Source organism: Numenius arquata, chromosome 1 (assembly GCF_964106895.1).
Source record: "Numenius arquata chromosome 1, bNumArq3.hap1.1, whole genome shotgun sequence".
Classification (NCBI taxonomy): domain Eukaryota; kingdom Metazoa; phylum Chordata; class Aves; order Charadriiformes; family Scolopacidae; genus Numenius; species Numenius arquata.
Genome location: NC_133576.1, coordinates 81,594,620 through 81,619,706, shown reverse-complemented (window position 1 = coordinate 81,619,706; position 25,087 = coordinate 81,594,620). Strand labels below are relative to the sequence as shown.

General features: G+C 41.3%; 1 protein-coding gene across 1 annotated transcript in view; it reads left to right on the top strand.

The window, feature by feature from the left end:
* Window positions 1–13,311: 13,311 nt before the first annotated feature.
* ITGBL1 (integrin subunit beta like 1) overlaps window positions 13,312–25,087 on the top strand; it is a 140,707-nt gene continuing 128,931 nt past the window's right edge. Inside the window, exons 1-2 of the mRNA XM_074151827.1 lie at window positions 13,312–13,409; window positions 14,654–14,865. Of these exons, the coding sequence (XP_074007928.1) occupies window positions 13,312–13,409; window positions 14,654–14,865 (310 nt within the window). The remainder of the gene's footprint in view (window positions 13,410–14,653; window positions 14,866–25,087) is intronic.

The following is a 25,087-nucleotide window of genomic DNA, read 5'->3' as shown; positions in this document are numbered from 1 at the left end:
ATTTTTCTGTGTTTTAAAGAAAGGGTTGAGGGCATCCTTCCCAGAATGATGGCAGGGGTGGAAAGGAGCTTCTCTGTAGGCAGATGGCTGGCAGCATGCCTGCTTAAGTGATTATTTTAATGTTGCTTGGATTTTGTTGAACCACTAATTACATGTTAGTGTGCCTAAAACCTTGTATACACATCTTTTCATAATTTAAGTTGAAATATATTAAAAATTAAAGTAAATACTGGTTATATTCTTTTAGCATTGTTACAGTTTTTGCTAAAATAATTATTTAAGAAATTTCAATGTTCTATATCATCTTCCCAAATTCTTCCCTTTCCATTATTTAGGGAATTGCCAGTAAAACAGTTAACACCTATATATTTTAAACTTGAAATCCTGAAAACAAAAAGGACTGTTCCTTCTTATCTTCTTATCTTTCCTTTAAAACAAACAACAACAAAAAAAATGACATGCGATACACATTCCCATTGCGGCAGGGCAGTTCCAAGAAGTTGCAGCCATAACCTTTGGTACTGTACTATCATCTTCATAAACACAATGATTGAATGCCCTGGGAAGAAAAGGCCAAACCCATCTTTATTTTGGGGGAAAAAAAACCCAAAACAAATGGAAGACTGAGATCAAAGAATCATAAGCTAACTCAGGTTGGAGGGACCTTAGGAGATCTCTAGTCCAATCTCCTCTCAAGCAGGGTCAACTCTGGCGTCAGAGTTGCAGTTTACTCAGGTTATTCCAGTCTGGTCTTGAACACCTGCAACGATGGAGACTGTAAAATTTCTCTGAGCATCTTGTTCCACTGCTTGATTGTCCTCATGGTGGGAGAAAAAAAAAAAAAAAAAGAGATGAAAGACGAAAATATCACAGAAAATAAAGGAAAAGGAAAAAGAAGTTACCTAGTAGAACCAAGACAATTTGCAGTCATAGTCTAGAAGTGGTATCTCCCAAAGCAAGACATTTATGAGTACTTAACCAATACAAGAAACTTCAAATAAAATAAAAGAGGCTATAGAGTTAAAGAAAGGGAGACCAGAAAAAGATTGTAAGAGAAATAAAATTTGATTCAACTCATAATACCCGTATTTGGCTGAGTTTGCTCTTTACCTCAGAAAAGATTCCATGCTCAAAATCTACAGGACATCCAAGTCATTTTCCAACCATGGGATTATTCTATTAGTAACACAATAAAAACAAATTGTGAATACAATACCTCCATTTTACTCATTAACACATCAAAAATCTTGGTTGCAACTGCCTAAATTCCTAAATACCTAGGAGGGTGGGGAGGAAACCCAAGTCCTCAGAAGCCATTAACAGTTCTATCTCATCGTGAGATACTGATGCCTTAAGAAGACATCCTAATCCATGAAAATCTGAGACTCCACACCTCTTCCAGAACTTGGTACAGTAGCCCTTTACTCCCTACAACACAGCCTGATACTGCTCATCTCCCGTGGTGAAGGTTTAAGACCTGAAACCTCTGTGACTCAAGACCTGCGTTTGGATGAATGCCACATAGGTCTACATAGTGTTCATGGCACCAGCAATGTCCAGAAGCTGGAAATAAGTCAAAACAGAGTAAACTGTATTTCCAGGAGGTATAGCTTAAATAGGAATGAACTGCAAAGGGACAAATTTCAGATTAAAATATAACAGACACACCAAACAGACTATGGGTCTACATTTCTAAAGCACATATGACATGCTGATTGTTACAGCTTTAAAATTTTATTTTAAAACACAGTACCAAGCTCAAATGATAGAATAAAATTTCCCCCAACTGTTCCTATAAGTCCCTAAAGGTATAGCCATGAACTTGCAGAGAGCTAGAGTCTTTAAGAGCCAGAGAGACCAACTCACAGAAATGTAAATTTTTTCTCCCTCCATTAAAGTTTCTTAACTTTGTGATTTATACAGCAAAACTTAGTTCATTGCTAATATGTATTATTTGTCTGTTGGTCACTTAGAGGGCAAGTGCAATGAGACTGCTGTGGGAGGAAATGAAAAGAGAAAAGGACAATGAAATGAAACAGGAAATTGAAGATGCTAAAGACAAAAAACCCCAAAGACTAAAAGAGCATTTAGTCAGTATTTTCTCACTGTGAATATATCCCTTATGAGTGACTCAGGAAGCAACAATGGGTAACTGACCAAATCATAGCTGACTTAAAAGCTCTATCTGCCCATAAAGACCATCAGAAACTGTCATCCTTCCCAGAAACGTGCCTCTGACATCAGCAGGAGTGCTAAACTAGAAAGATGTCAAATCAACCAAACAAAACAACAAAAAAAATACATTAAGCACCTCTCTCCCCACTTGATGAACAGCGTAGAGACCCCCGAAACTGCAGGCCAATAAGACTGTCCTCAGGCCTAGGTACGCTGCTCTCTCCAACCACCCCAGCCCCTGGCAAACCAGGTGAAACCTCTCCTGGGGGAAGCGGCTCCCCACAGGCCCTCGGCCCCCCATCCACCTCACCACCACCTCCCCGTTAAAATGAGTGCACCCCTGGCCTATGATAAAAGAAGAGGCCTCTTCGCCCCACGGGCCCTGCTCTGCCTCAGTAACAAAGCTGAGGGATGTCGAGGGGGGCCGGGGGAGCCGGGGGCAGGCCGGCTGAGGGCAGGCCCCGAGCGCCCCATCCCACCGCGGAGGAAGGACGGTGAGGGCGGGCGATAAGGAGGCCGCCGCCGCTGCCCACCCCCCCACCAGCATCCCCGGCGGAGCCGGCCAGGCCTCTCGCCGCGCCCATCCCCTCCCTGTGCACCACCGGCTGAGCCAGGGCGGTCTCCAGCGATGGAGGTGCCGGGGGAAAGGGGCGGGGAGGAGCCGGGGCCCACCGCGGTACCGAGCCGAGCGCCGCACAGCAGGTCCGCGCCCGACGCCGCCGACCTACCGCCAGCATCTCCCTTCATGGCGCGGTCGGGAGGGGCCGGCCCCGGCCCCCGCGAGTGTGTTGAGGTGTTTACGGGTGTGTGTGCCTCGCCTCGTACGCCGTCCTCCTCCCCGCAGTGGATCGGGGCGGCGGGGCCCGCCCGGCGGCGGCGGCCGCTCTCGGTCTCTCGGCAACGGCGGCGGGCGGCCGCGGGGACGGGGCGGGGGTGAGGGGGAACGGGCGGGCCGGCGCCGGGGAGGGAGCGGGTGAGGAGGAGACGGTACCAACCGCACACGGGCTGGTTAAAAAAAAATTAATAAAATAAAACAACCACCACCTTCGAGTTGCTAAAACCTCCTGGTTGTGAAGAAATACGGTTAAACGGCGCGGGGGGTGGGGTGGGAGGGGGAAGCCCACGGCGGTCCTGTCACGCAAAACGCTTCCTCGGTGGCTTTGAAATGGGCTCGCTGAGCCCCGAAACGGGCAAGGGGTGAGGGGAGTGAGGAGGAGCCCACGGGGGTTAGGGACCCCCCCCGAGGGTGAGCAGGCACCACCGCCCATCAGTAGGTTTGCGTTTTGGGGTGTTTGGGGTTTGTTTTCTTATTTTCTCATGATGGTCTTCAAGTACTAGGGCGGTTTTCTTATTTTGGTAAGTATGTGTTTTTTTTTTTAACTACTCCTGCACTACTTTGCCGCTGCAGAGCGTTTACTTCACTGGTAGCATCAGCCTGGTGGTCTGGTTAATTTTCAAACTACTGAGGAGCCAAATGAAGGCTCAGACTTGAGCTCCATGGTGAAATAAACCCGTAAAATAGCATCGCCTGTTGTTAAGAGTTACCACAAATAAATGAATAAGTAAATATATGAATAAATACTTGGAAAACAGTGTCTGTAAATGAAGTTGTTCAGAACCTGGCTGGATGGGGCTTTGAGCAACCTGATCTAGTGGGAGGTGTGGGTTGGAACCAGGTGATCTTTAAGGTCTCTTCCAACCCAAACCATTCTATGATTCCATGTTCTGATCTGTATTTTTATCTTCTTGGGGAAAAAAAAAAAAAAAAGCAAATGTCTGTAAATTATACTTTGTCTTTAAATTAGACCAGATCATAGCAAATGATGTGAGCCCATAGCCTTCTGGAGCTTGTAAAATTAGCAAAATTAAAGATGTAATCCTACAAATGCAGTTGTTGCTACGATGGCATTAAAGACATAGAATAGGATTTGAAAAACAAAACCCTTAGCAAAATACCCTGGAAAGCCAAAGGAAAGTGTATGGCATAAATTGTATTAGGTTCCTTTAGATTATATCTCTTTGACGCTTACAACAAAAGGTAATAAGCTAGTTAGGGAGCTGGTCTCAGGATTATGGATGCAGTCCTGCCAGCGCTTACGTATGTGCATTACCAGCATTAGCAATTCCAGTAAATTTAAGCACCTAATTTTAGTGTTTGCAGGACTAGTGTCTTTGATAGCAATCAGCCAGCTGATATCTCATTTAAAAAAAAAAAAAAAAAGGAAAAAAATCAATTTAAGAATAAATGTGGTTACAAATAATACTCTTCACATTTTGTCTTTTTCCGCCCCAGTTACATTTTATTACTTGGGATAAGTTGCTAAGAATAAGTGTGCTTACAAATAATACTCTTCACATTTTGTCTTTTTCCACCGCAGTTATATTTCATTACTTGGGATAAGTTGCTAGGCAGCATTATGCTGTTGGTGGTAGCATCTCATCAATGAAAACTGACAGCTGCAAACAGTGAAACGTTGCAGCCATATAAGAAATCAGCATTTGCCAGTGTGACTTTGTGCAACAGTTTTTCTGTGGATATACTGGCCTAGGAAAAATAATCCTTGATGAAACAATTCAGGTTGGAAGGGACCTTGGGAGGCCATCTGGTCTGGCCGATCTGCCGAAACCAGGTTCAGCTATGAGATCACACCAGCTTACTCAGGGCTTTATCCAGTTGGGTCTTGAAAACCTCCCAAGACCGAGACCGCACAGCCTGTGCAACCTGTTCCATTTCCAGACTGTCCTCATGGTGAAGGATTTTTTCCTGACACGTGACATGCGGTTGGACCCTCTCTTGTCCACTGTCTCTCTCCTCCCTCCTGCTATGCACCCTTGGGAAGATTCCAGTTCCATCCTCTCGGCAGCTTCCTCATAGACCCTGGCAGACCGCTCTTAGGTGCCCTCAAAGCCATCCCTTCTCCAGGATGAACAAGCCCAGCTCCTTCAGCCTCTCCTCATGGGACAACTGCTCCAGCCCCAACCCCCTTGGTGGCCTGCTGCTGAACTCACATATTAACTTTCTTCATGTACTGGAGAGAGGTTCTAAATTGGATGCCAATTGGTCCACTCATTAAACGGTATTTCAGATACCATCTAATAAATGCCGAGTAAAAGGGGACTAATTTCCTTACGTGCAGTTTGTATTATAGAACACATATTTCCTTATGTATTTCAAACTTCTGCTTTTACCTGGTATCATATTTGGTAACAGTGTTAAATTTTGCCCTACCTGCCCCTAGTGAGCCTCTATGAGCTGCAGGCTACTACTGGGGACCCACACTTTCAGCAGATGGTTGGATTCTCTTGGACAGCCTGTCCGTGAGCATGACTTGCATCAGATGATGCTAATGCTGGAAGCAGGTTTTAGCCCTTGATTGCCCTTATGTACCTGCCTACGCGCAAAGGAAAAATAGTAGTGTCTTTCATTTAAAGAACTGCGCAAAATTTAAAGAATTTTGCAAAGAGTCTTACCAGTCATTTAAAGTCCATGCCGATGTTTAATATTTAGGGCTGAAGTTTGGTTTTATTCTGATTTAGAAAATTCCCATTGACCTAAAGAGCAAGCCATAAACACACAGCAAAGGACTGAATTTGGGAGATAATTTTAAATTGTTACTTTATTTTAATGTGAAATAGATCGAAAGGAAAGATACATCTCAGCAAATATTTACCCCTCTTCTCTACAAATCTAGAACAGATAAAGGAATTTCCTTATTCAATCTTCAAACTTCAACACACGGTTGAAACTGGCCATGGGGAAACTTCCATTTAAAAGGAAATTTTTGAAAATTCCAGAAGACTGATACTGAGAATTCAAGGGGACAATTCTCAGCCTTACCTATCACTTTAATTTCTGTAACATGATCTGCAAACACAGTAAGGTCTTCCTGGATAAAAGGTAATTAAAACTGAAGTTTCCTAGACCTGCTCACTCAGTAAGATCTGAAGAAAAATGGGGAATGCAAAGCATCTACTTAGTTTTGCATGGTTTGTTGCAGAATTTGGATAGCCCTCAAGCCTTGTTGTTTTTTCTTTTCTGTGATGCAGTTAACTCAAGCAATCAAAAGGATAAAAATTAGAGTGAAGTGTTTCTAGAGTGCACCAAAGCAGGCAAGTAATGAACATCCCCATCTTCCCCATTTTCAGCGAGGAAGAGCAAGAGTTAAGAGGGGAAAGCACTAGCAGATCCCCAATTTGTGTTGGGCACCAACTCTTCCGTCTTATAAAATCCAACTGCTACTCTCCCATTTGCTGACATCTGTATAAATACGCATGTTTCCACAGCAATACGTGTATTTTAATTATCCTACTGCGATTAAAAGGAAGTAAAGCCACATTAGAAATAGTGAAATTATGGGCTTTTATTTCTGACTTTATTAGAGCTATATTTATAGGTCTCTTGTCCTTACTTTCCATAAGTATCTGTTAAGGAGTTGAAGCGTAATGCAAACAAATTTTTAAAACATTCTAAGGAGCTGAGCTTATTGGAAATGCCATTGTTGGAATTTGATTTACCACTTAGGAAAGCATTCACTGCTTGATCAGATTTCAGATATTCCATAATGAGTAGAAGAATTCATGAAATATTCATTTTGAAATGATGCTCGAGCTTTTAAAAAAGGTCACAAAATGTCACTTAGAAATTCAGAATTCAGGTTCAGACACAAAGGAAGATTTAATCGTTTAGGCACAGCATATAAGTCTAAACCTGCTTTATTCCTGCTTTGTTGCTGCCGAGTCCCAGGGCATCCAAAGTCCTTAGTCTTCTTAATGGCTGTTACCACAAAGTTCTCCCGTAGTCTGAAGTCTCGATCTGCGCCTGCTGAGCTCTACCTTGGTCTTGCTGGGGCTTCACGTGATTCAAACAAGCCCACCAGCCTGGCTTGCTTTCATCTGTCTGGTCTGGGTGCCTCTGGCTGAGAGGTGGTCTTGCTCTGAAGCTTATTAACAGTAAGAGAAGTCATCATGGAGCAACATCAGACTAACGACTGCAAGAGAAGATCAGTTAATGTTCATGAGCAATTTTGATCAGGGTGAATTACAAAACTGCCATTCTTGGGTGTCTGTGACTGTATTCAACGTTGACGAACCAGAATAAAGCACATGGAGTATGGTTTTCAAACTTTCAAAACTTAAGAAGGGTCCTAAGTCCACAACCAACTATGTATGTATTTGTTTTGCTTTCAAAAAGTACTGAGTACTTGAAGAGGGGCGATGATGACATTCCCCTCACCCATTCTTTTTCTTAATTTCTGTCTCTCCTTCATTTTTGGTTTAATAACAAGCAGCAGGGCCCAGTGCAAGACAGAGCATCCATACGAGAGTGGTTGCTATTGCCTGGAGAATCTGGTGTGCATGTGTTCAACCTGAGTTATTGCAGTTTGCCTCTAAGAAGTCAGCAGTATCTGTTTTTTAGTTTGCTATCCCCTAGAAACAACTCTTCAGTCAAAAAGATGAGAATGACCTTTCATTGGCACTCATTCAGGTAACTAGTTAAAAAAAATACAAAAAATCACAAACATTCTTGATTGTATTTGGCACTATTTTAGATTTTTCAAGATTTCCAGCATCAAGGAACATTGTCCCTTTGAGAAGCAAGGCAAAGTTTGACCACAGAGTGAGAATTTATGTTGGAATGTGACATACCCATTTATTTCCTTTCTTGGCCTCTTCAACAATACTGTTAGCTTGGATTACACCAGACCTTGAATCACGTTCTGAAATAAATGCTGAGTGGTTAAGAACGCAGTGGTAAGTTTTTAAAAACATACTATTATTGCTGGCATTCTGAGCTGTCTTGCAAGCTCATGCTTAAAAATCTCAAGCTGCCTTAAGGCCTGTGTAAAAGCAGGGTATTATTGCTGTTTGGGGGAATTTACTAGTAAACATTAAACAAGCAAAAGACCTACCTACTATTTAAAGTTTCAACTGGGACCCGAAAGGGTAAGCCAAGGTTTTACACTAGAGTATAACACAATTACATCTTGATTAATGTTGGCCTATGAACTGTTTGGGTAGCTTATATTCACTACTATTCAGGCCAGCTACATTCAGGCCAGCTCGGCTTTAATCTTGTTCTAACCTTGATCCTATAACTCTAAAAGCTATTTCTGTTCCCTGTATGATACCATCAGCTGTCCCAGATTCCATGTCATGTCAGCAAAATGAACACCAGGTTTTCTGTTCTGCACAGCTCTGGCGTACTCTGTATCTTGCTCCCTTCCAAAGGCTGCCATCGGCTTGCACAGCAATGACTCGTAATGGCTGCATGCATTTCTGAACTGTTTCATTTAGACAGATTTTAGTTAACTCCATTAAGTGCTTTGGTCCATGGGTTTTAAAGTGGTTTGCCATAGATCTTTACAGCTGTCTGGTTTAGTGATTGTATATCCTTGAGAGAAGTGGTGAAGAATCACTGGAAGCTTTCAACTCTCCTTGTTCTACATTTTATGAAGGAATATTAACTTGTGTGATATGTGGTATTTTCGACTTCTGGTTAATTTTACAAAAATGCTATGTAAGCGAATTCCTCTGCAGTGTCTCCACTGATATAAACCCATGGTGTTACTAAAATGGCTTCCATGGAAACCCAGAAGGATTATTTGACATTTTTTAGTGGTCTTCAGTTATTTTTTAAGCTTAGAATGTTCACTGGATGTACATTTTTCTCTTGTTTTGTTAAAAAAAATAATCCTTTAAAATAGCATGGAATGTGGTTTGCAAACCCAATGGCTTTGCTAAAGTGACAACAAAATTAAGCTGGCCACTAAGAGGCTGTAATAAAAGAGTAGGCAGAGTCCATCTGCTTCCCCACACCAAATCAAATCTTGTTCAGTAGCACAGCATGTCATCAGAGTTATAGAATTATGGAATATTTGAGGTTGGAAGGGATCTCAGGAGATCGTGTAGTCCAACTGGCTTCTCAGAGTAGGGTTGCCTAGAGTCTAGACCACTCTTACAATAAAAAAAGCTTTTTCTTATGGTCTTTTCCTTATGTTTTAATAGCACTCTGATTTGATTTATTACAAAAACAATTCTGGCAAAATTAAAGTTAAGATATTGTTTGGCTTTAAAAAAAAATAAATCACTGCCTATGAATTACATGGTCTACCCCAGGGCTTGCAACTTTTCACACATAATGTTACATCACGCTTCTTCACAGCTCAGAAGGCTATGAAACCACAAAGTAGCCATCACCAGTTTCGATAGGAAATATACACTATTGGTTCCTCTCCTGGTAAATAAAATTGCAGGAAAAAATTTTATCCCAATTCTCTGACCATACCAAATCCTGCAGACTTTTAATAAGAACACTAATAGCGATATATTAAACTGGGGTTCAAGTGTAGGTGTGTGTAGCAGCACTTATTTTCTTGATTCCACATCTTTATTTGAAGACATTTCTTGTCTGACAAGTACTACTTAAACCTATTGCCTACTTTTCAAAAGGCTGTTCAGTATTAGCAATATGTTCCAGCGCCTCCTCCTCCTCATCAGCATTGTGTTGACTTCCTCTTCTCTACCTTTACTCTGCAGGTAGTGACATTACAACGTGTAAAGTGTAAATCTATCTAAGCACTTACAGGTCTGAAGCCTTAGTCTGAAACTCCATTATGTAGGAAAAGTAGCATTTTATGAGCGCTCTACTTCGTGTAGGTGTATGTTATCCAGTAGAGAACAAAGCTCCTTAAGATTATATACAGGAGTGGCTGAAAGGAAGTGAGCAGTCTTCAAGACAGCATGTCAGGTTCTCATTTTGAAAGAGCCTGGCTCCTTTTAAATTGAATTTACAGTCTGTTTGGGAGCCACATACCTCCCAAATATAAGCACATGTAGTGTGCATATATGCATATATATACATGCATGCATAAAAACATTCTAGGCTGAAGTGATTAAATAATAGATCTGAGCAGAGGTTAAAATCCAGTAAGGGAGCACTGAGATATTGTATTAGAGGCTCATACACATGAAAGCAATTATTAAACTTAAGCTCTGGGTGCACATCTTAAACACTGCACCCTTGGACTATGTAGTTGTGCTTTCTACAAATTTAAAAGGTCCACGGACAAAAGGTGTGTATTACTTAAAACCTTCACAGATGTAAATAAATAAAAAATAAGAGAGTGATAAGGTCAATGCATCATGATGGATGTCTTCTCCTCATACATCTGAAGTTATAGTCTGCAGGCTGCTTGAAGGTCTTGTGAATACCTATCAGCACCAGTCTGCACAGGGAACAAGGAGGAAGATGAACAGATGGCAATATTTTAGTGTGTGGATTAAAGATAAATTTAGTGCCAAAAGGGAATTACTATTGTTTAAAATGCAGAGCTTTCTATTTATTCTTCTTTCACTCCAAACTTCTGGCAGTACAGTTCCTGGCAATCACATTGTTCTTAAAAGTGCTCTGTTTTTCAATCTAAGGGGGTTTAATTATTTTTTATTGTAGCTCTTCAAATAAGTTTGAAAAACTATCACACAGATAGAACACACAGTGCCACATTAAACACGGACTTCAAAATTCAAGGACTGTCAAAAATAAAGGCCTGCCAATATTACTTAGCTTTTCACTAGATCCATCAGTCAAATGCACGAGGTTAGCACAACTGTAAACATTCGCAAGACTGAAGCCAACAGATCACTCTTAATACAGGATTTACACCAGCTGCATTGCATAAGAATATTCTGTAATATGTTTTCAATGTGAAATATACTATAAAGGACAGAAAAACTGTTAAAAATTTTGTATGCAACGTGCAACAGCTATATACAGGGTTTTGAGGGTTTTTTCCCTTTAATTTCCCTTGTTCATGTTTTAGGGCAAAATTATGTGCCATGTAGAGGATAGTACACTACAAGTTAAGAGCACAGTTTTATACTTCACGACTTCAAGATAACCTATTAAAATAAGACCAAACTTTTATGTTTTAAGAGACCATTGGAATCATGTTTGGTTTTAACTTGTTTATTTTCAGGCAATGAGATCGTTTCTTTACAAATATGCTAGAATGGATTTTGTCCAATCTCTTCTTTCATCATTCAGTTAAAGTTTATATTTCAATTGAATGGGTACTTGACTGAAAACTGGATTTTACGGGCCCAAAACTGGACTTTAACAGCACCTACAAGACCAGCAGAGCAAAGTTAAATGTTTGATGTGTTTTTTCTGCAGGAATATCACTAGCAGAACTCATTCTGTTAGCAAAAATCGTGGGAATTGTACTCTTGAGTTCACCATGTTAAATGTAAGAAACCTAATTACACTTTTGGGAAAGGCACCATCTGAGTCAAAGGAGTTTTAACCAAATCTTAAAATGTTTTCTAGAACGGTATAATCTGTGGAATACCAGATATTTAATGTGAAAATAAAACCAGTTATTCATTTTGAGAAAGCTACCCAGGGCTTTAATCTCCAATATAGGCTCTGGAACCAGTGAAAGTTTTTTCTCTCAGCTGCCTGCTTTAAAAATGCACGTGTGTGTGTACACTGGGACACCCATATCCTACCATCTTTTGTGGTGGCAGTTTGTTTCTTCAAGAGCTTTCTACCCCAGGGACGTATCGAGCAATCAGCAGTTTCCCAGGACAACCAGAGGGGTGAAAAAGTATTGCCTTAGCATAAAGAAATGCACGTGGCCATTCCCACTTATTTAGAGTGACTATCCCTCTTTTTAGCTTAGTTTTAAAGGATTTCCAAAATCTCCCACTGCTCAGGTTAAGTATTGCACTGTGTGATTTAATGAGGCAATAAGAAGTGGCTAACTGTCATGGTTTGGGCCGGACTGGCCACTGAAATGAATGACAGATGCTCTCCCCTACCTCTGTCTCCAAGGAGAGGAGGGAGAGAGAAAAAGAGACTTACGAGTTTAGAAGAAACTAAACTACTTTAATGAAATATTAATAATAAAATAATAAAAAAGAAAATAATGAAATATATACCATATATACAAAACCATATCAAGCTCCCAGGATGATGATCACATCCCTGTTAGGCTCAGGGAAAGTCCCAGACTGGACCCAGCGACGGACGGGAACTAGATTCCAGATCCGGCTTTAGGAAGATGAACACACAGAGTCCTCCTCGGACATCAGCCATTGAAGAAAAAGAGCTGATCCTGTGATCCCTTAGCTTTATACTGAGCATGATGCAGACAGGATGGAGTACCCCATGGGTCTGTTTTGGGTCACCTGTCCTGTCCGCTTCTCCCTGCAGATGCGACCCTTCTACGCTTTTGCGCTTCTGACCCTCCAATGGGGCAAATAACAAAGTCGGCTGATCCTGGTTGTTATAGCAATAAGTATAAGCAAGAGCCTCTCTGCATACCATTCCTTGGCATAAATTATAAATAATCAGGTTTTGACACTGCGAGCAAACAGTGTCTCTACAAGATGCTGTTGATTTCAGAGAGTTCAGCTAGTTAGAAGAGCTAAAAAGTAAAATTAATGAACAGAAAATAGGGGTGGTTGTACCTCAAACCAGGACATAACTCATAGTATTTTTTAATTTGCGGTCCCTCAGGCTGGTGTAGGTTGGCAGCCGGCGGTGTCACACAGTGTGATGCTATGAGCAGGTAACCTTTGGGAAAGGAGGGAAGGGAGGGAGGGAGGGACCTGAGGAGGGAGGCAGGAGGGAGGTACTCCAGCAGCCGGACAGGGATGCTGCAGCTGGGGAGCACTGGTCCTGTCTCCTCAGCCCTGTGCATTTCCCCCACCACATTTCCCCCACCACGTTACACAGCTTATCCCCAGCAGCCATCCATCAAAGGACAGGGGGATATACATACCTCAAATATTTACGGGTGCCTGCACTTTGAGAATGAGACAGTTCATTCACATCTGTGAACGGGCCACTTTTAAAACATCAAAATAAACCATCTGGCTGCGCAACTGTTTCTAATTACTTCCCTGCCTAGACTGTAAACTTGGGGGTTTGGCACCGGCCTCCCTCCCAGCGCGCTGCCCAAATCCCGCTCCCAGGCAGCTAATCAGAGCCCTTGCAGCACGGGGGGAGCAGCCCTGGAGCTGGGCTGGTTCAGCTCGCAGCTCTCCACACGCCCGGCAGGTCTGTCCGGCCGTCTGTCCAGCCGTCCCGTCTGCCGGAGCGCGCTCCAGGTGCGGCGTAGCCCAGCTCCCACCATGTACGCACAGCGGCTCCCAGGGCTGGTGGTGCTCCTGCTGGTCACCTCGCTGCCGGCCGGTCACCCCGCACCACCTGCCGGCCCCCCAGCCCTGTGGTAAGTGTGGCTCTGAAGCCTCCCGGGGGTGGTTGCGACTGATTTATGAGGTGCCAGGAGTGCGGAGGCTGGGTCTGCGGAGGGAGCGGTGGAGCGGTTTGCGAGCTCTTCTTCTGCCTGCTTAAAAGTGACACTGAGGGAAGCGCTCCGGGTCGCTGGGCACCTAAATAAGGTGGTGTGCAAAGTGCGGGGGTTATTTGCAGCGATGTATTTCGTGCCTGAGATGCAGGCTTTTAAAGCAGTGAAGGGGAAAGAGCTGGGTAGCGATGACACCCAGACCTCTAAATTCTGCTGCCTGAGTGGAGCAGGCGCCTCACCACAAACCCCGCTGTGTTCCTGCTCTTCAGCACAGTGAGACACGGTGCCTTTGGCTCTTCCCCTCCACTAGGGCCAGCACCTGCCTGTTCTTAGAACCAGCAGCTCCAGAGCCTGCAAAATCTTGTGCCTGAGAAGCGCAGGTACTAGTCACCTGAATCCTTGGTATTCCCTAGCGTTTTGAACACCTGTTTTTTGTTTGGCCAGTCCTTTGTTCTCTTTACCTACAATCCAGCTCCTGATGAGGCAACATGTGATTTTCCCTCTGTATGTCCTGAAAGTCCTGGTCTCTGTGTGCTCCAGTACATGGTACAATTGCATGGCAGAGCTGCAAATCTAGCATCCAGATTCTGCTGACTTTACTGAAACCACAGCCACAAACTCCACTACTGCATGGAAAGCAGTGATTACTTTGGTTTCCTTTTCCGATGAAAGCATGGATCCTATATATCTGACAACTAGAAGGATTACTTTGGCAAATATATTTTATTACAGTCAGCCATAGGCTTGCTTTTTGGTATCAAATATTCCTCTTATGCTACCTAGATGTTTGGATGTATATGTCTTTTCTAAACCTTTTGGAATAATTCAAATCAAAATGTTTCATGATAGATAATCAAACTATACATGTATAGTATGCGTATATACCAGATATGAATAATGAAAAAGAAGATGCGCCTAGTGCCATTAACAAGGTAAGTGAAATGCAATATAAGCATTCCCACAGGTAGCAATGAGATTTCTGATAAAAGAGAAGAAAGTAGGGTGATTTTACAGCTATAACTAAAGCGGTGGTGTTAGAAACAATATTCTGGGGATTGGCTGAAGCCATGGCAGGAGGGTGGTTTCCCATGAGCCAAGCTCTCATCGGCTCTGAACTGCAGGCCCTGGCTTTGACCGCGGCTTGTTCTGGTTGCTGTCGTCCACAGGAGCGGTTTGGGTAGTCCTTCTTCGTGCCAGCTGTCCCGGACTGAGTCGGAGCTCAGGTGCCGCGTACCAGGGGGAAGGCTGTGCAGCAACAGGGGCAGATGCGAGTGTGGAGTCTGCATCTGCCAAGTGACTGAGTCTGGCAAATACTATGGTCCGCTCTGCGAGTGCCACGACTGGGTGTGTGAGACCTACGACGGGAAGATCTGTGCAGGTAAGGAAGCTTCTATGGTGACAGACACTTAGAAAATTAAGAGTATATATTATAACCAGAAATACGTTGGGAACACAGCACACTGATATAGGAGAGTCATGGTTATGTATGTGTCTGTGAACCATCACTCTAAACAGGATTATGGACACATCCAAGGGTTTCACCAGGTTAAAGGATGCAAGTCAAAGGCACTGTCTCTGCCATAAAATGAGACTTCACCCAGAGCAAGCTTCATCTGCAGCAGCGGCAAAAGCAGGAGTTGCTTTGGGTTGGAGGCTCTGCAAACTGTGTTTTGAATCTAATACAGGACACAGTATTGCTTGTGTTTTTCATATAATATTGCTGCATTTGAAGTGATTGCCTAGTGATGGCATATGGTATCTACCAAGGCTTTAAACTATCTCTGAACAATCAGTTTTGTCCTATAATTTTTTTTTTCCTTCTCTTGCTTTGAGAAAGAAGGTTTGCTATTACAGGTCCCACACTGAGGATGCATAAATATGAAAACTCTGTTTTTCTCTAAGTAATGATGATGCTTTCCAAATAGAGAACTATAACAATGTAATTGTATTGTGGTTTCAGAGATTTCTCCACTGACACTGTATTCTTTAATGTCAGATGAAATTACATACATTTCTGGGACAGAATTTAGTCCCTGCCAGTTGTTGGAACATGTCACTTGGTTTGCATCTAAACATTATCACTCTTTCATCTTTCCAGCTGTCTTTACTTAAGTTTCTGGGCTGTTTCGGTCAGATTTTGGACTTTTTGGGTTTGGTGATTTTTTTTTTTTTTTTTTTAAGCAGCTTAGAATAGGATTTTAGAAAAAAGCAGGGCGAAGAAATGCCATCACATTCCTAAGGGGATTCAGCCTGGAGCTTGATGAAAGGGGCCAGAAGGGTACTTCATTTCTAGTATCCCTGCTTCAACAGCTTTACCAGATTCACACAAACGTGTCATTTTTTCAGGCCAAAAACTGCAATTAGGTCAATGGGAATTCTACAGGAATTCTCCTAGTAAGAGGACAATACAAATGCATTCCAGAAGTGGGTTTGGCAAATTTTGTAGGAAAAAAAGAGCAACTTATTTTAGCAACAATTTAGCTAAGAATAAGAAGTCCAATAATAACATGAAAATATGAAGATGGGATTATGAGAAAAATATTTGTATTTGGCACCTATGACTTCAGAGTTTTATGGAGAAACTGATTTATAGCCTCTGTAGTTAGCAGTGTTAAGTCCAGTTGCACAAGAAGTATCAGGGCTCTGCCAATCATTTCGGTGCTTTGCTGTCCCAAATGTGAATTTTCTGACTGGTGGTGTGACTTCAATATGCTTGCTTTTGTTGCTGGGGCAATTATATGTAGTGAAACTGAAAGCTCCTTCAATTCAATTTTAATATTCTGCTACAAACTCCACTATTACATTCCTGCTAATATCACAAGCAGTGACTGCAAGTTTTGTCACTGCTTTGTTGGAAAGGGGTGCTGACAGGATAAACAAACCTGAGAGATTTCTAACAATATTTAGCTTTTGTGTAGCACTTCATGCAGCAGTTCAATGATGTGACTGTTAAGTGATTAAACTTTTGTTAAAAAACAATTTTTTGTAGTTGTCACCTTTTGTAGCTGGAGTATTGAAGCTGTGTTACCACTGAGATGTCAAATAATTTGAATTCACTCTTCTGGAAAAAAAGTAGTAAAAAAATCAGTACAAAGACATGAGGAGGGAAACAGCTGTGAAGAGCCCAGAGGTTTTGCTTGTTTAGTTTGCATTTTTGACAACATTGCTAAAAGTCCACCTGACTTGGTTGGAGTTCTGGTCTGCCCAGCACTGCAGGAGAGTGGCCCTGGGTAACTGCTTCGGAGCTGGGAGACAGTCTGGATCCAGGTAGTGAAACTCCTCCTTTTGGGCTGTGCTTGCTGCCCTCTTCAGTTTTCTCCCACGTTTTCAGTCACATATCTTTAAGTTGTTGTGCATTTTTGAGCACACTTTTTGACTCGATGAAATTGTGTTTCCTCTAGGTGAATAGTGAAAATGTCTTACCACAGTTGTATTCCTGTTTCCTGATTTGTTTTTCTTTTCCCCATTTTTATTTTGATATTTGCTGTCCTATTTTATTGCGGGTCTCTCCTGATGAGTACGACAACAATAACTGCTGACTGGTACCACATGCAGAACTTCTAGACGCTAATTGAATATTCCTCTAGAGAGCCGTGGTATTTGAGATTAATGCTGTTTCAAACAAGCTTCTTTTCAATCTGCCAGTGTGATGACTTTTTCAAGTGACTGATGCCTAATCACTGGCGATGTTCGTATGCAGAGTTGGGCAGGCAGAGTTGTTCGCATCAGGAGTGCCAAAGATAACTGTTTCCCTGCCAGTCAGTTCAGACATACCTTCGCTTCCCTCTCCTGTCCCAAGTTGAACAAAATACTTGGTTGCTCAATATGCAGCTCGTTATCTTCAAGGCACTTTCAGGGTCAGATCCACCTTCTGGACCAGTCATTGGACAGCCATTTTCTGAAGAGGGAAGGCCTGAAGATAAGAGAAACTGTCCATCTGTTTATGGTTTACTTTTTCTTATCACCTTTTATAAGCAATGGGAAAGAGATTATGCCATGAGTAATGAAGATCAGATGCAAGTGTCTCTGTCCTTTTACTCTCCCTTGAGACTTCTCTGCTGTATTTCCCTTCCGTGAGGTTTCCAGGTGCTTTAGAGGGAATTCTGATCATTTTTTAACCTTTTATCCCACTGAGATTGATAAAGCAATAGGTGATCTCTCATGGCATCAGAAACAAAGACGAAGAGAGAAATGAAGTGCTGTGGTCTGAGTCACTGAGTTCCCCTCAGTGGCCTTTTTGTCTGCCTGTCATATCATAGAATGTAGAGGAAAGACAAGTAGAGTCCCAATATACTGTCATTCTCTTTGCAATGTTGGTGACATCTTTATTTTGTCATTTGCTGCTGGTCTTCAAGGAGATGAGCTAAGAGGAGGAAGACTGAATCAAACACTGAATCAAAACCCCAAAGGATTTATGCTTCATTCAGAGCAGACAATATATTTGTTTCTGTTTATTTGCAAATAGTAGTTCTGACCTCAGACAGTTTCATATTGCCTCAGGCTTTCTTAACGTAAGTGGAGCCTGTGCTGTGTGTAAAGGAAAGTGGAATGCAGCACTAATTCCTGACACATCGCTGCTTGATACCTATTTTTCTGTGGTTTTGCAGTATAGAGGGTAACCAATTTTAGTGATTTTTTTTTTTTTTTTAGTTAATCTTTTTTACTATGCCTATGGTTAATGAAGGTAGAAAAAGTAAACTAAGCGTAGACTTCATGGCCAGCTGGTGTGGGAACACTCTGGATGTTCCTAGAGAAAAAACATTGAAATATTCATCTGGGACACGAGACAGTATGATTGCACTGCTCATAGTTGGTGAGATTAAGAGGTGGATATGATGTGGTGACAGCATAGAGGGCAACATATGAAGAAGGTTCCTCTTTGCTCAAAACTATATTAATCGTCTTTGTTTTCCAAAGTTATTAAGATTTTATAAACGATTTTCTTCTAAACTGAAATATCTTTTACACCTGCTGAATAATAGTGGTACTGCGTGATTTACAATTGCCCTAAGCAGTTGCTGGGGAACTTTTGTTGCTACTGTTCAGGCCAGTGAAAAATTTTTCTGATTCTTTCTCCAAAGCTGTAATTGCTGTAAGTGCTGTACTTATTTTAAGACTGCTTAGCAATGTAATGGCAGTGTTAGTCGTAGGTTTTCACAGCCAGAAGTGTTATCATAGTTATGTGAAGGACAGGAAGATATCAGTGCCATTATTTTCCACTGTGTAAGGCTTTAAACTATGCAGAGAACACAAGTGAAAAAATAAATTGACAAGGAGTGGATGTAGAAATGCAAGATAAATCCAAATTAAAGTATTGATGTAATACGTAGTTATGCATCCATGTGAGATTATTGGATATATAGCTCTATATGTCAGTTGGAGAGAGTTAGGAAATTGAGAATGGAATTTGGAGAACATTTTGAGTTGAGGACTGCTCTTTGCACAAAAGCTGATAATGTTTTTCAGCAGAGCTATCTTAGTTGAGTTGGAAATGCTCTTACAACTGCAGCTTTGTATTTGTACTGAAGGGAGGTCTGACATGCTGATTTTTCATTGAGCAGCATTTCTTGCTAAAAGTGTGAAGAAAAGCCAGTCTGTGACCTGCATTGATTGCCATTTGATCTGAAGTGAAATTCAAAGCCCTGGATTTGGAGAACAGGTGTAAGCCTCTTCTCTGTCAGAGGCCGTGTTTGTGAAGATTCAGCTGTGGCGCATGTGGTCATTGAAGACACAGCCTCCTAAAAAGGTGCAGTTAAAAATAGGGCAGGAGGCTACTGATGAAAATGGGGGATGCAGTTCTTCTCCGACCTGCTTTGCTTTAGTCTGCATTTCAGAACTTGGTTTAAGTGATACTTCCTCCTGGAGCAGGGGTTTGTAGGTGTGATAATAGCATACATTCATGTCAAAACATGTCCCCCAGATTCTAGTAGAAGTGAAATTGTGATAGCATAGACCTCATTGCAGGCTCGTTGCCTTGCTAAATGCCCAAGGTCCCAGCAGGCTTACAAAGCACAAGCTAAAGCCCATATTATTCTCAGCTTTATGCTGTTGGTACCTGATATAGGTAAACTCAAGAAGCCTTTGATACATCTACAGTTGCTGTTGTTCCAAATGCAGCGTGTACGTTCATAGCATTGGCGAGCAAGGCACAAGGAGGAAGCTCAGAGAGAGGCACTGCAAGGGAGACTACTGGAAAGGACGCATTTTAAATGTATCTTATTAAGCAATTTGTAACTAAATGCCTATTATGAGCACCTTTATATGCAGATACTACTCTTGAAAAATACGTGCTAGTTTATAAGCTAAAAAGTGAGTGCACTGGGCACATGGAAGGAGAGACTTTTTGCAGCACCTAGCAGAGGGGGAATGGAGCCCCTCAGGCTGTCATCACCAGCAAAGCAGGGGAGGGAGCAGCATCTCCTTCACTGTTTGCCCTTCTTTGGACTGGGGTGACAAGCATACCTGTTGCAGAGAAAAATGCAGAGCTTTGTGCGAGTTTTGACAATGTAAATAAGTGTTCTGAAGTGGGTTTGAATTTTTATGCTATTCATGGGCTGATAATTAAGTCTTTTTTTGTTTATTTGAAAGTATGCCTTTTATGGCAAAATGGCTTTCACAGACTATGTCCTTTTATAAATGTTTGTGTTTCATTATCATTACTATGGAAAAGATAAGGATGATAGAAAATAGATGGTGTACTTAATGTTACAGAAGAGTGTATTAATAATCTTACCTGCTTCATCAGTGGATGGGTTTCAGTAAGTGTTCTTATGACAGCCTTTGTCAGTCAAACTGACTGGCTTGGTAAGATTTTCTATGCTTATTTAATTTTTTTTTTTGTTGATGACTGGTCTTGTAAAGGGCTTCAAACTATCCATCGCTTCTGCCACTGGACTGTAGACCTTTCAGTATAGGTGTTCCCAGTTTGTCCTGACAAGGAGCATTTCTCTGATTTTAAAAGTTTCCATGAGCTTTTTTAGGAGGAAAGCATTGCTAGTGCTGTCCCAGGAAAAAGGGCAATTTGTGCCTAAATAGAACTGGTGTGTGGCTTCCATGCAAAGAAGGACCCCAAAGTATATATGTGGTACTGGAACTTACCAGTGTTTTAACTGGAGTATATGTTGGTGGAGGGAGGCCATGTTACTTTGTGGTGTACCACAGTTGTATTGCAGGAGTCCAATTTCCTTTGGAGCTGGAAGGACTATGAAGAACAAGGCAAAGGTGAAGGAGCTGGAATTTGAGGTTTTTTCTTTGAGTTTTTTTTCTTTGAGTTTTTTTACTTTTCCCTAGAAAGAAAGGATTGTTTTGGCCCAAACCTCTTGCAAGCCCTTCTCATAGCAGTAATTCTAGATTGAAAAGACACACCTCCAGACCCAGTGAGGTATGTTTGCCTCAATTCCTCTGTTCCAAGTCTGAGTATGTAATGAAAAAATGTTCTTTTAAACAATATTTTAAAAGACTATTTAAAAGCTTCCTTTCCTAGTGGTGGAGTGAGTCTTTATTTGCAGATAGGGGTTTGTGAGTTGGTGTGTAGTGGATGGGCTGGAACACCAACTCAAGCAGTTTACATGATCAGATTCTCATATGAAGAGAAATAAAGGTTCAAGAGAGTTTAATTGTAGTTGCACCTGTCCCCTTTCTTGAAAGAGCTATTACATTCCTAACACTCCTAATACTGGCTTCACCGTTCCGCCTGTCCATCTGACTAGCAGCAGCAATATAATCATATGGGGCATTTTTTGGCTAGTGGCTTAAAGAGTGGCAGTCAGAGTCTCTGGAGGCATATCTGGGGCATTTTATGGGGAAGGTGACTGAGAGTGCCAACTCTAACACTAACAGGAGTGAACTGACTAATAGCTTTGTGATTTAGAAAATGTTACAGCCCAAAGCTATTGCCTTGGCAGCAGCAAGCACCATGCTCCAGATGTTGTTTCTGCAGCAGCTGATCACAGTATTGTGTTCCTGGGAGGGAAGCTGAGGGTGGGGACAGGCACAAGCCATCTGCAGGAGAATCCTCACATGCCCCAAAAAGACTGCCACAGTCCACCTTTCTCAGTCATGCTTTATCCAGTCCTCTGTTCCCAGTAGCTCCAGTTCAGTGTTTTAAATCAGGTGATGTCAGTCATTTTAAATATTGTTAGCTTTCATGATCCACAGTTAGAGGCTACTGAATGCAAAAGTAGCTCATTTTAAGTATCTTTCCTGTTTTGCATGGATTTTCCTTTTTAATTAAAAGGACATATTAAAGTAAGGTTATATAAATCTTGAAGATGCATAGTTGACAGTTAAGAAATGTTAAATCTGACGCTTTATCTCTAATTAAGAGTGCTGTGCATTTGCACCATGATACATCTTTTAATTTTGTGTTTGCTATAGTTTTCTCCAGTGGTCTTATGCTTCAGTGACAGGAGAGAAATGATTGCTTCCTGACATTTGAAATGGTTTAGTTTACAATCTTGATAACATATTTCAAGCAAGATATAAATGCTAATAATTTACTTTAGTCCATTCATTTGTCTGAAATGTGGGGAACGCGTAGCAAAGCAGTTTGTCGTGTAACACTGGTTTTGTCATGCCCTATTTCCTCACTCCTAGTGTTTTAAACTATGTTTTGCAGAAAGTAACTGGATATTTGCTAAACTCAATGCAAGCTGATTAAATCTCAAAAGCCAGAAGCCCCTCTTCTTAAGAAAACCCTCTTCCTCTCCACTTCTTGAAACACCCAGGTTCATTTCTTGTCTATCCTTTCCGCTTCAGAAATTCTTGGGTACGAGTAGAGCTGGTGCATGGGTTCAATGGCTTTTCAGTAGGTGAAGGTACAGTGTTTTCTTTTAGAGGTGAATACTGAATGGCATTTGTCTGTGAACAAGAGGTAAACTTACATAATCCAATCCATTTCCATGTCAGTATGTCCTGGTGAGTATGTGCCCTAAAAAAAAAAATTAGTTGAGGAATTTTCTCTGTCTTTTCAGTTGTACACAGTTTTTGACTCATCCTGGGAGCAATGCCTATGACTTCTAAGCTAGTAACAAATCTGAACACCACATAAAATACATTTATGTGGTGAATAACCTGTTTTCCAAGGGCATAATTCAGAAGCTGAAATTTAACCACTTTCCCTTTCTCTCTCATATAGCCATATGGTGATTATCTTGTTTACTTTGGGGAACCTTTGAGGCACTCAACTGCAATCTCTCTGCCTCTGAACAGGATTTACTGGATTCTTAGGGACCACAAGCTGATGGTAAATCAGCTGGTAGTGCTATGCTCATACAAGCAGGATAGATTCCTCTCCTCCAGGAAAGAATGCAAGCCCTGCTTCAGATAGATGGTGTGAACAAGTCAACTATATGATGCTGGACTGTAATGAACACAGCATGCAGGTCTGACATACACCTTTCTTTGCAGTTCTTGCAACAAGTTACTAGAAGGTATATATTTTTCTTCTGATAGGAAGGTAAGGGTCAGAGATCAAAAATATGCCTCCTGATCATCTTAGACTGATGGTGAGGCTCAGAAGAGAGCCCAAGTATCTGAGTCCTGCTCAGGGACCCAAAAACCACTGAGTCCCCATCAGGTGCAAGAATAAAATGCGATAATATGAAAATTATCTGTTAAGGATGTGACATTTTTTTTTCATGCTTAGGTGCCAAAAATACTATTACATACAAATAATAGTTATGTATTCCTTTTCCAAAGAACCATCTGTGTATTACATACTACTGAGTCGTTGATTCCTATGTATCATTATCCAAGTGAGAGCAGCTTTGACTTATGAAAACATCCAGTGTGTTTCCAGCTTACAAGTATTCCAACTATAAATAAGGAATTGAATTTGTAGCAGGTCAATCCTATAGAGAATCTGTCAGACAAACAGTTTGCTCATTCAGAATATTCTGAAATAACTTTGATTAATCAAGCTGAAGTAACCATTTTCAAAGCTATTCCGGAATGATAGGTTTTTAAACAGAAAAAAGGTTTTAAGTTCATATCCTTTTAAGCTTACCATGAAAAGATCATAAAGAAATGTTGACAACTGCAGGTGCAGTGACATGCCTGGTAGACTGTATTCCAGAGAACAGTCTTCAAAATGGTGGTTTGTAAAGTCATGCTTTGAAGAATTACTGGAGAAGTTCTGACCCCTCCCTTCAGGAGCAGGGAAGAACTGAAATGGAGAAGAACCACCAATTTGATCTTAGGAGAATACTTGCAGAAGGTCCAAATTGTGCTGAACACTGGTGATGCCATGAGAAAAAGACACATAAGAACATGTTGCAGTGTGGTCCTCCTGAATGCTTTTGCAGAATTGTGCCTTTTAATCACTATGGGCTTTATAGGTAAAAACCACTTATGCAGGCTTTCAGAATGTACAACACTTTTACCCTGACTTTCTCATTCTCAGGGCTTTAGGGCATCATCTTACAGTGAGAGGGGCTGGAAAATTTCCTACTGCCTTTTTTGCCCAAGACTGCTTAATTAATTGAAGCATAGAGGAGAAATTTTAGAGCATATCATTGGCATTCACTATAAACTGCTGTCCTTTGTATGTGGCCTCTTCTAAAGAGAGGGGCTTAACTATGGCATAAATTTGTGTAGCACAGTAAAACATAATTGTGCAAGGTCTTTTCAAGATTGATAATGCTTAATTTCCTACTAGCTTTGTGTGTATGACACACAAATACAACAAAAAATTGACTGGAGATGGGATTGGCAAAATTACCAACCCCCAGTCATGTACTTTGTTAGATTTAAGAGTGGATCCTGTCACTCATTTCTACTCTTCAGGTTAAAAAATGTTTTAATAAAAGCAAATGGTGTGGCTTTTTTAAAAAATCTAAACAGAAGCCTGTGTTTTCTGCTGAAATAAGTCTAAGGAAATCAATACAGTTATGCCAACAGAGAATTGGTCTCACAACATTTCCTTCCCTTGTTTGACCAGAATCTCCAGTTAAATAGCAGACAAAAGTGCAACAGCGTCATACAGACCCTGTCATTTACCTGCAAATGGTAATGGTAAAACAATAATAACAACAATGAAATCTCCAAAGTTTAGAATGCTTTTAAGGTTGACAACATCTTACTTGATTTTCTGTTTTGTTTTTCTTCTGTGTATTGCACTAGAGTTAGATGTTACTCAGTGGTAGTTTGACAGGACATTTACCAAAATAATTTTTCTCCAGACTGGCAGAGTTGGAGTTAGCAGAAGCGAGACTTTTGTGTGAAAACATTCTGATATATGAAAACCAATCTTTCAAAGAGTTAGCTGTATTATTTAAGGAGTTGTTTACACTAACAGAACCATCCCAAGTTTCATTAAATGGTCTGCTGATTTGGAAAGTCACAATAAGATTAAGATTTTGTAATTGGATGAGCAGTGTAAGCAAGTGTCAATCCCCTCTCCCCTCACCATCTTAATGCTTTTGTATACGAGTTTTGTGGGATTTTGTTTTGTAAATAAGAAAATTCCATTTGAATTGCAACTGTTAATTGCTTAAATGTATGTCTGCCACACTTACACGCAGGTTGTAAGAAATGTTATTTCCAGATATTATCCAGAATATATAGCATGATTTCTCCATAGGTGGTTTCAAAGAGACATA